Source organism: Tripterygium wilfordii, chromosome 9 (genome assembly GCF_013401445.1).
Source record: "Tripterygium wilfordii isolate XIE 37 chromosome 9, ASM1340144v1, whole genome shotgun sequence".
Classification (NCBI taxonomy): Eukaryota; Viridiplantae; Streptophyta; class Magnoliopsida; order Celastrales; family Celastraceae; genus Tripterygium; species Tripterygium wilfordii.
Genome location: NC_052240.1, coordinates 2,926,725 through 2,938,124, shown reverse-complemented (window position 1 = coordinate 2,938,124; position 11,400 = coordinate 2,926,725). Strand labels below are relative to the sequence as shown.

General features: G+C 38.2%; 3 protein-coding genes across 3 annotated transcripts; all 3 read right to left on the bottom strand.

Annotated features, from left to right (window-relative positions):
* Positions 1 to 215: 215 nt before the first annotated feature.
* LOC120005538 (transcription initiation factor TFIID subunit 11-like) lies at positions 216 to 1,497 on the bottom strand. Its single transcript, XM_038855224.1, has 2 exons — positions 1,259 to 1,497; positions 216 to 824 (listed from the first exon to the last, which is right to left on the bottom strand). The coding sequence occupies exon 2, from the start codon at positions 810 to 812 to the stop codon at positions 471 to 473; it is 342 nt and encodes a 113-aa protein (XP_038711152.1). The 5' UTR covers positions 813 to 824; positions 1,259 to 1,497; the 3' UTR covers positions 216 to 470.
* A 1,850-nt stretch (positions 1,498 to 3,347) lies between these two features.
* Positions 3,348 to 4,681, bottom strand: LOC120006148 (plasma membrane-associated cation-binding protein 1). Its single transcript, XM_038856065.1, has 4 exons — positions 4,489 to 4,681; positions 4,180 to 4,408; positions 4,008 to 4,092; positions 3,348 to 3,903 (listed from the first exon to the last, which is right to left on the bottom strand). The coding sequence occupies exons 2-4, from the start codon at positions 4,378 to 4,380 to the stop codon at positions 3,626 to 3,628; spliced, it is 564 nt and encodes a 187-aa protein (XP_038711993.1). The 5' UTR covers positions 4,381 to 4,408; positions 4,489 to 4,681; the 3' UTR covers positions 3,348 to 3,625.
* Positions 4,682 to 5,405: 724 nt separating this feature from the next.
* LOC120006243 (DNA replication licensing factor MCM6) lies at positions 5,406 to 11,131 on the bottom strand. Its single transcript, XM_038856206.1, has 18 exons — positions 10,960 to 11,131; positions 10,693 to 10,842; positions 10,426 to 10,551; positions 10,053 to 10,215; positions 9,764 to 9,957; positions 9,463 to 9,658; positions 9,291 to 9,368; positions 8,883 to 9,112; positions 8,648 to 8,762; positions 7,735 to 7,809; positions 7,505 to 7,645; positions 7,202 to 7,405; positions 6,936 to 7,097; positions 6,801 to 6,856; positions 6,581 to 6,714; positions 6,375 to 6,500; positions 5,937 to 6,067; positions 5,406 to 5,850 (listed from the first exon to the last, which is right to left on the bottom strand). The coding sequence occupies exons 1-18, from the start codon at positions 11,034 to 11,036 to the stop codon at positions 5,719 to 5,721; spliced, it is 2,490 nt and encodes an 829-aa protein (XP_038712134.1). The 5' UTR covers positions 11,037 to 11,131; the 3' UTR covers positions 5,406 to 5,718.
* Positions 11,132 to 11,400: the final 269 nt, after the last annotated feature.

The following is an 11,400-nucleotide window of genomic DNA, read 5'->3' as shown; positions in this document are numbered from 1 at the left end:
GATGGGCAGCAACAGTTTCTGAGAATGAAAAACTTTTCAGTCAGCAAGGAAGATGATGAAAGGACTAAGCATAATAAAGGAAGCATACCCTTCTCATGTTAGATTTCTGAAGTGCAGATCTCCTGAATGATTCATATCGACTCATTTGAACATCAGTAAATTGCGGTGCTTCACATGAAACTTTGATTTAAAAAAAATAAAATCATACTAGCATATTCAGAACAAGCAAAATTAATTTCATATCACATGCTTGACCACCACCTCTTATTCCACAAAGTAAAAAAACACAAAATATAAACAAAACAACAACATCAACCCTACAAATTCAACTCTCTGCATCCAGGAGTCACTTCCGAATTTTCAGAGATAGCTTTATATCCTAAAAATAAGAATAAGTGGAATAGCCATTTCCACCAAATAAACGAATTGAGTAGAAAAAATGAGATGGGTAAAACCTAGGTAGATACAATTCAAAAAAAGACATGAAAAGAATGCTTGCCATACTGCATCCTGGCCATTTTAGAGGGGTCGACGCTAGAAGGGAATTTTGATAGTTCAACCTCCATGTTCTCCTCCTCTTCCTCGTCGTAATCTTCTTTGTTCTTGGTGGATATGCTAGCTATAGCCATGGGAGTCGACTTGGATGCATTGGGCCAACGAGCACCACCAGTGTCATCATCTTGTTGTCCATAAGGTGCTGCACCTACACCACCCGTTTGAGCCTCTGAACCTTCCTGCGCAATTGGGGATTCGGGAGGCGATTCCTCTTGTTCCTCGTACGCTGCCTCAAACGGATCTTTGGACTGCTTCATCACTGATTTATACTAAATACAGAAAATAAAAATAAAAATCGCTCAGCTTGGCATTTTTGCAAACACTTACGTTGCATTGTTAAAATATGTGCCAATGCCCCACACTATCCTGACAACTCCATTTCATGACCGTTGCTTATTCAGCAACTTTATTTTATGACCGTTGCACATCTATGTCTATATATGTAACATTTTCTTGTATTTGCCTTTAACTTTCAAGTGAATGAGAATTACTCTTTCAATCTCAACATTCCTCTTCGCTCTGTCTCAACATTCCTCTTCTACAACTGACTTTTATTCCCCTGTTTTGATTTCTCCACAATATCCCAATTTATTTCACATTGTATTACATTAATAACAATCGTTACAAAAGAAAAAGAACAAAACCCTAATTACGAGCTATAGAAACTGAAAAGGGTATTAGGAGATGGAACAAAAAAACTTACACGGAGAGAGGACGAACGAAAATGCTGTAGCCAATCAAACTCTGATGGCGGAAGGACCAGAGACAGCGTTAACAGGAGAATATCAGGTAGAGCTGAAAAAATTCACGAGCCGCGCAAACAGTTTATATAGGGCCAGGAAATCGCAGCAGAATAAGGAATCGGGGAGCTCATCCCGGTCGGTTACAGAAAAAGGTGTAAGCCAGAGCTGATCAATGATTATCGATCCGTTCAAGGCGCGGGCTACCCACTACCCAGTTTTATAGGTCTTGTAAATTACTAAATTTTAGTCGTTCAAGTCCAGTCTGGCCAGTCAAATTCAGGCCCACTGATTGACAAAGCCCGGCCTATAATTTTTATTGAATCCCAGGCCCGCCCAAAACGGTTTCTATTGCTGGCCTATGGACAAGACTAAGGCCCTAATACTCTCTCTTCCAAACCCACTTAACTCCTCTTCAATTTTCAATCCAAGTAGAGCGGGAAAAAAAAAAACCGAGGCCCACCATTTATAAGCTAAGCAAAAAGTTAAAACACCTAATATGTGTGTTATAAAGTATTGATTGAAAGATAAAACGTGCCACATCGGTGGTGTGTTCCGAAAATCTAGTTGATAAGCTCAGTTACCCACACAAGTTTTTGCCCTTCGGGGTGCTGTGTTGATCTCTGTGTCTTCTTTCTAGGTGTGTAGGTTTATTTGTTTATCAAAAAGAAAAGATAAAATGTAATTAAAAAAAAGTATTAGCCTATGGTGAAGTATCATTGGTCATGGCCCAGGGGACTCACCAAAAAAAAAGGGTCAGTCCCCAGGGGATTGAATTGGGAAAAAGAGGAAGGTAAGAGTAATGGGTTGGGCCTGCGGTTTCTTCAAGGCCACTAGTCTGTTACATCCAGCAACTTAAGTCTTAAGGCCCACCTCGTATGTTAATTACAACAAACAAATAGACCCGACCGGTCTCTTAAATGGCAAACACTCAGCGATCATATTTGGAAGGGACCCAAACAAAAGATGTTTCTCTGCCATTGGTGGGTTAGAAACCAGCAGTTCATAAGTCTCATTCTTGATTGCTTATCATGACATAGACTCAACAAGCTCTAATCAATTTTTAACCAATTTTGACTGACGACATTTCGATAGGACACAAATTCTTTTCTTTTCTTTTTTTATCATGGACAGAAGCATTACATAACTTAAATCATTTAATCACAAAGAATGGCCGAGTTGGTTCGGAATATTATCTTTTCAATCGGAGTCAAAATTTAACTCTCTATGTCAATACATTGCAATTGATCCGAAACTTGGAGAGAAAGAGGCGATCCAAGTATCTCAAATTTACATGAGCCAAAAGGCCTCTAATTCCTTATCGTAAAAAATGTCAATGATTTTATCTTACATTTAACCATTTATGTTACGTTTTCTAATACCTAAACTCGATTATTTATGGGATTCGCTATTTACAAATTTTTTAACTTAGTAGTAAGCTCTCCACATGTCGACAGTTGCTTGGAAAAAGGATTCGCTGTGATAAAAAATGCAAGCGTAAGAGTTTCTATAGAAAAATATGTAAATTTCTATTAGAATCCTCACAAACCCTCCCTATCTAACACGATTTTCCATCCCAAACTTTAAGGGTGCTTTTGGTGCACCATATTTAGGAACATTGGTGCACCAAATCATCATTTTGTCTTGCGAATTTCTAAACAATAAAGTAATCATTTCAAAATTGGTTTCATATGGACAATTCATGACCAATATGTCCTTGTCTTGTCAATGAAATGTCGAAATTAACTATGTCTTAATTTCAAAAATTAATAAAATTTTACCTTATTGTCTAATTAAGTAAAATTATGAATTAATCTAATTATTTTATTGTCTAAATAAGTAATATTATGAAACTGTTAATTTTAAATTATTATAATTATTTATCTTTATTTTTTTTTAATTTGTTTGTTATTTATTTTACCATTTCTTTACATATTAAAGAGTGTATATGTTACACAAAAGTTGAACCAAACACTATCAGTATTTGAGTCCGCATATACTACCACCATATATTCTAACATATATGCTACTAACGAAATTATTTGCGAAACGGCCAAACAGTATTCTACATAAAAAAGAGAATTAATATATTACAATCACCTTTGTCTTTGATACATCATAAATTCACAACATTCCAAATCAAAAGCAAATAATTGACAAGAACCTGAAGAACAAACTAACCCAAAATATATTACAAGGGACAAATATATTGGAATAATAAAGAATAACAAATCATGTTTTTTTTTTCAGAAAGGAAAAAAAAAACATTTACACAAATAAATATTACTTGGTGATGATGATTTGATTATCCATGGATGATCTCCTGACCGTCAAGCCTTGGGAGGTTCAGCTGCTGGTGCTGCTTCCTCCACCTTGGCCGTCTCAGCCGGGGCTGGGGTTTCAGTCTTCTCGGCTTCCGCCACCTTGGCTGGCTCAACAGCAATCTCCTTATCTTTGGTGCTTGTTTCTTCTTCTCCAGTTTTCTCCACTTTCTTCTCTGCAGGGATGAACGTTGAGACCTTCTCGAATATGAAGAAGATTGGGCCCGAAGCCAAAGGTGGCCCGAACTTGGTACATAATTCGCTCACTACTTTTGATCCCGGAAACTCTGTATTACAATGAGCAAGCAAGCGTTAGAACAAAATTTACGAAAATGATAAAGATCCCGGCAGCTGGGATCCCAGTTATCCATGTGGGTGACGCTAGATTTACCGATCTTGACGAGCTCATCAATGAACTTCTGAACTGCGGCAGAGTGTTTCTTCAATCCAGGCTCCTTTGCTTCTTTAACTAAGACCTGTACTTATTAAGTAAAAATTCAAAAATTAGGAATATTAAAAGTTAACTCTTGCCATCTTTCTTGCAAAGAGAATATGATTATGACCTTGATTTCAGCAGAGGAAGCCTCGTAGATTTCAACCACTTTAGGTTGGATCTCTGTCTTCTTCTCTTCAAACTCTTTATTGATTTCTTCCTTGGAATCATCAAAGGACTTGGAAGCTTCAGCTGCTGCAGCTTTCTTGGTGCTATCCTTCTCAAAAACCTTCTTGATCTTTGGAAGAACCTTTGATTTCCAATAACCCATCTTCAGTCTTTCTCAGTTGAAAAAATTTCTAAACACAAGAAGAACCAAATTGATCGTACAACAGATTAAACAGCTATATATAAGGAGTAGAAGAGAGAAGTCACTAACTTGGAGAAGCTAAGGAGAATTTCTCTGTATGTCGCTTGAGTTGCTCTCCAATGAATAACTATAAATCAAACTGCAGTTTGTTTGAGAATTAATAAGTGTCTCTCCCTAAACAATTTTAATAGCGTGGCATCAAACATGTACACAAGTTTCTCACCAAAATAGCCCTCGGTTTCTTACTAAATCACAAACACCCCTCACTTAATTCATTAATGACCCCCTGGCCCCTACACGGCGCAATTTGGCTCAGTCTCAGAGTCTCACTACCCCTTCTTCAAAGGGTGGCCTTGTAAATAAGTGGCAGTGGTAGGGATAAAATGGAGAAGACATTCGGTGGATACATCTGGCAAGGGGAGTGACAGCTGGCAGTCACCTCATTCAAAGGTGGCTATACTGTATAAATACACCCTAACGTGGGGCCCTAATCGAACGTGGCCTAGCTGGTCCTTCAATCATGCCGTCAATGAAGAAGAAAAGAAAGCCTTTGATTGGTTGAATGAACAGTAAGTGATTCTCAATTAACAAGAGAGCTTTGGTGCAAGCTAGATAGATATACAAGTAATCTTTAGTTTTGTTTGTCATATTCATGCAAGCAGACGCATGAGACAATGATGTGGGCTTAGTTAGCGTCCACATGGGAGGGTGAGTGAGAGACAAGACACCATTGATTAGTTCATGGTGGGGTTGATTGATGCTTGATGATTTGTTAAGAATTTCATTATTGTGGTAGCTTAACTGAACAGGGAATATTGGGTTTAGTTTTATGGGTTTGATTTCTAGTACAAGACAACTTTTATGACTGTCATTATCTATCCCATTTTGTACCTTTGTCTGAACAATAATGCATAATGGAAGGTTTGCCTTCATGTTTAGTGTTACTGATTTCAGATGTAAAGTAGGCAAGAGTAGGAAAAATACAGTACCCAACAAGACCCTTTTGAGAAATTCAAATTTCAAACCCAATAACAATTAAGAGTAGAAAGAATGTCTTGCTTCAGTGAGTAGCCAATCTAAATTAATACTAATTTACAACATTTAATTACTATCTTCAATTAGTAGTACTAGACTGGGGGATCATTATGGCACAAGCTAAAACATCTCTTCCAACCACAAGTATGCAACAATTTTTGTCATATTGTTGAACATGCCAGTCTGATTCACATGAAGATGATACGAGTCCCATATGATCCAGTCTTCAGTTCTCTAGTAAAGGCATATCATTTAGTGGCCGTATCAATCAATGACATAATTTGGAGCCACAGCTAATATTCTGTCATTTCTAGATGGTGGTTGCACTGCAGCTTCACCTGCTTCTTGCCTGCCCTCATCTAACACAATTAAGAAACCTTCCCTTCGTATCAAGCTCTGCAAAATATTTACAATAGCTATTTTAATTTGAGATTCATGTAGCGGATACTAGCAGTTGGGGCTCAAGACAATCAAAGTTTTACCTCTATAATAGCTTTGATCTTGGAAATTTCTGTTGCTGCTTCCTCCTGTGAACTGTAGGCATTTTTCTCATTTTGCTGGCCCACGTACCACGCGATCAACTCTCTCTGCTTCAACCCGGGCAGTCCAGACCCTGGAAATTATAATTTCACAAAATGCTTCAACCAAATAAATTATAGAGATAAGAGAATGACTCATGCATTATCTGGCAGTATAGAACTGTCATTACAAGCCAGTGTTTAATAATCTACATCTAGGGTTAAATTTTTGCATCCAAATCCGTGACCACAACAGTGGCAACATTTAAACTATAATAAAAGTAACATTATAAGATAAAACTGCAAATAGATAGCTCTCCATTGTCACACTGTAAATAACTCTTCAATCTAAGAACAAGACTAGAAAAAGGTAGGAAAAAAAATCGTGTGCATGCAGTTTACCATCGTCCAGTACACTTTGTTCATGTTGTCTAAGTCGCATGATAAGGGCTTGGGTAACTCTCTGAAAATATTCGTCGCTTATTACAAGCTTTCTTCCTTGGCGGTTCCCTGCATCTGCTTCACCTTCTGCAGAAATTACACTCTACTTTAATCATCAGAGGAAATTTTTTTGAGAGTCCTTACGGACATAGGCAATATAATCCCACCTGCATTTTCAGAAGCTGGCTGAGATTCTCCATTACTAGGTTGAGTATCACCTTGACCAGCCCCACTATTTTCATCTCTACCATCAAAGTTTTCCTCTTGGAATTCAGATAAATCAATCTCGCTGGACTCAACACTGCACGATAAATAAGAAAAACTAAATAAAATTGTGACCAAGGAATGAAAAGTGAGAGCTTTTGACATATTCTAAATGCTTCTTGCCTAATTATAGATGTTTTAAGCAGTCTCACTGCTAAACGAACATGGCGTGGTTGTACCTGTGGAAGAAGTCTAAAGTGAGAACGGATAATGCTGTCAAGGTGCAATTAGTTCATTAAGTTGCCCAATATGAAATACCTGTGTCTCCAAATGACTCCGAGCAATGGCCTCAGACAACCTGATCAATGCCTCTAGCTGCCTAACAGTCATACGATAAGCAACTCTACTCCCTGGAGTAGTATCACCTCTACGAAGAGCAACATATGAGTCTACCAAAAGTTTTCTTGCATCTGAGTTTAGCTGCATCAATATCTGGCCCAGTTAAAACAGTGCAAAATACCACCACATGAAATTTTTTTTAAACTTCTCAACATGATGTCTTGAAAAAAATTAAAAAGCAAAACCTTTGGTTTCAAAGTTTTTGCGTATGCAATATAACGCTGTATTTCTGCTGTGGTGAAGGCAGGAGCAAGTGCTTCCTCATGCTTTTGGTGAACTCTCACAATGTGATGGGCAATGTGGTAGTCAGTTTGATCATCAGGGTCATCAATCATTACATATACCAGGTCAAACCTCGAAAGAATTGCAGGAGGAAGAGCCACATTATACTGGAAAATGGACATCAGAGTGATTATTCCACGATACTTGGACAAATTCATTGAAAAAATGCAGACTTCCATAGAAAATGAGTTACAAGATATTCTAACCTTGAGAGGCTTGGACTTGTCATATCGACCACCGGTGGGGTTAGCTGCAGCTAGAATTGATGTTCGAGCATTAAGTGTAGCTTGTATTCCTGCCTTTGTAATGCTTATTGTCTGCTGTTCCATGGCTTCATGAATTGCTACCTGCAGATCCATATATATATATCAGTCTTCTAATTAGCGATATGCATCCAAGTCAGATCAAACAATCACTTGAAATAACAGGAGATTACCTGATCTCTGACATCCATCTTGTCAAATTCATCAATGCAACAAATTCCATTGTCAGCAAGCATCAGAGCGCCAGCCTGGAAGTAAACTAAATGTTAGAAAGAAGGGGATAACACAGTATAATGAGGAATCAAGACATAAAAGGGAAAGGGATATTAATCAGTCTTCCAGAGATTTGGTTCCTAATGTCTAGTTAGATCCATAGTTTGGGCATAAAATTCACCTCCCCCCTCTATATGAATAAGTTTAGAAGATAAAGCATAACTAATAAAACTCGCCACCATGTCAGCATTTGCTTTGTACCCAAGTGAACATCGGCTGTGCATAATGTATAGCAACATTGATGAGGAGAGATAAAATTTAGGCTTGAAATTTCTGGAAATTTTATTTGTCGTCAAGTATAAGACTGTCTATCCACGAGCATGTCTAAGCTAGAAATCTTTAGTAATTCATTCATGGCAAATTATGAGATTGGAAATTGTGTCTGTTATAAAGTATTTTCAACAACTTATCCATGTTATTACTGAACCTTTCCGGCCATCCTCACACTTAGTGCTAGAGATAGTTTTTGACCTCACTGTACCCGAATGTCGAGATCTAATTCTAAATTACAGGAATCTATAACGTTGTAGGCACTGGAGTGGATCCCTTGTAAGGCTGACAAACTTGGAAATGAAAGGAGAGAAGATGGAGGCATCTATAGAGGAAATACAAGAAGCTTGTATTTTCTGTTGACGGTTTCATGCTGATAAAAGTAATTACTGAAATCATATCCATTTAATAGGCACTTTCCTAACACAAAAGTTGGGGTTTTGTATTCACAGCAACATACCAACATAGTTTCTATGACCAATGGGACCATGTAAAATTCATAGTGTAGCATGATTAAGAAGAACAAAGTAATATGAATGTTACCTCAATACAAAATTCCCCAGTTTCTGGTTCTTTTGCCACAGTTGCAGTCAAGCCCGCAGCAGACGAGGATTTGCCAGATGTGTAGACAGATCTTGGAACTATGCCAGAAGTATACCTATGAGTGAATAAAAGTATAAGTTATGAATATACAAACATTATTTTGTGAGTGTCATATGGCAACAGTGTAGACCAAGATGTAAATGAACACGCAAAAGATTGACAAGCAGCAGCATACTTAAGGAACTGAGACTTTGCACAGCTAGGATCTCCAACTATACAAACATTGATGTCTCCTCTCAAGTTGATTCCTTCATGTGTAAATTTGTGTACGCCACCCAAGAGCATCAGCAGGAGTGCTCTCTTTATGTCTTGGTGACCAAAAATAGTTGGGGCAATGCTATCAATGAGCTTGTTGAAGAAATCAGGGGTATTTCTCATTCTTTGAATTTCATTTAGCTCTTCGGTCTACCAAGTTAAATCCATCAAGAAAAACTTGGATGTATTAGATGCTAACCATGAAAAATTGATAGAAGACAGTTTAATTCGGAGACCAGATGAAACCAAGGGAAAACAAGTATCATTAATATCAGAATTAATATAAGTTCACAAAAAAATTTACTGGATGCAAAGATCATTAACTAACCGTGAACTGCTGACTTTCATCATCATCAGTATCCTTCTTTCTATTTCTAATATCAATATCTCTTCTACCATCAGCGATCTGAAAAAAAATACATGTTTTTGATATGCGATTTATTAGAAGACATGCATCACGGTCACATTTAATTCACGAGATTTTTGGAAGCTATTCCTACCTGAACTGAATTGGCAATAAAGGCAAGGCGATAGGAAAGATCTCGTACTCCCAACGCTTTAAGGCCCCTAACACCTTCAGTTCCAACGGAAGAATTCTTCCCCTGGGAAGCTTCTCGACGGCATTCTGATCTCTCCCCCGGTGAGGCCAAAGCCAATATATCTGGTATTACAACCACAGTGCCTGTGAAAACCACCCTGGAAGCATATACAAATTGAAGATTCACTAGAAGTCATCTTCAAGTATTACATAAAAGAGCACAGAAAATAAAATTAGCGATCTTTATAAAGTAATCATCTTACGTGTCACCAGCCCTGGCATGTTCAACAATATCATGGCGGAGAATAACGTCAAGGGATCTGGGCAAGGAACCTGCAGGTATCTCAGCAGATGTTTCCTGTACTCTGACTCTTTGCCAATCTGTAAATTTGCTCTCCTGTCGAAGCAATGCCCATCTTGTTCTATTCGAGCATGTTGGGCTTGGACAGATTATTGGCTGCAAGTACATAATTTAAGTAGTGGACAGCAAGTCAAAACATTTCCCAAAGGAATTAACGAGTTGCAAAACAGAATATGCTTATAAAGTCCAACCTCTGTGTACTTGAACTGTTGTTCAACATTCTTGATAGCACCTCCACAGTCCAAGCACTTGAAAGTTCCTTGAAGAAGCTCAGGTCTAACCTCACTCGTGCGAGTGACCACTCCGGTGATTGATACTAATTTCCCAATTTCTGCTGTTGTTAACTCCCTCAACCTGTAGTCGGGGATTGGCAAACGCAATGAAAAGAATCATAAACACAGTCCAATGTATTAAATTATGTTTTCTTAATGCTATTTTTTTTCATTGGCCTATCAATTGTTTAACTCCATCAGAAGATGGAGGATTTATGCTGGACTCATACACGACCTCAGATAAGTAAATGGAAATTAACATTGAAATACATGGAGTAAGAGGACTCGATACCGCTTAGAGAAAGGGATGTTGAAAAAGGCAACATTGATGTCTTTATTAGGGTTATCATCGGAGATGAAGGTGGGTCTCAACTCCATCACGAACCTCTTACATGCATTCTTCAAGTAAGGCTCAAACCTTCAAACAAACAAGCAAAGCTTAACAAAATGCACATCAAATCCCCAATATTTGAACAAACTTAAAACCAACGAGGGATTAAAACAAAATTCACATCAAATTTTTTCCAGAATAAAAATTTTTGGGGGTTAGGGTTTTGACCTTAAATACTCTTCGGCAATGGCCTTCTGGAGAAGGTCGCTGTATCGCATGACATGAGTGAAATCAAGGAACATGGTGCTGGATTCGTTTGCTCTCATCGTCTCCATTTCGGCTTCGTAGTACAATTCCCCACTCCCCTCCGTACGAAAACTGATCCAAGTCCAATGTTTTCGATTATTCTCTTCAGATATTCAATTAACAACAAAGAACGACAGAATATACTGAACTGTCACTATAAAAGGAAAAAAGAAAAAGGAAAAAAAGAACCTCTTGAGAAAATCGAGGAAGATGTTCTCGACGCGAACTGCTTTCTCGTCCAGGAAGTAACCGCCAAACGCCTCCATTGGCGCAGAACAGCTAAGCCTGAGGATGGAATCGGAAATCTGTCGCAACGGAAACCCTAATGGCTATGTAACTGATTGAAAAGCACGAACTGCAAATGAAATCGACAAAGTGTGGCGGGAAGGTAAAGGAGAGGATCGACAGATTCCCGCCAAACTCTGTGGACTGGACTGGTAGGGACACATCTTGGGCCTGGGCTGGTTTGGGGCTCATGCTTTTTCCTGGGCTTATTACACATTTATAAACTATAATCATCAAAATATCGAACATTCGAACGGCTCACATGATTAGATTCCACTGAAGCAATCAAGCAATGGTTTAGGGATGAGCCCAAAATAAAGCCCAAACACATTGATAGATTGGGCT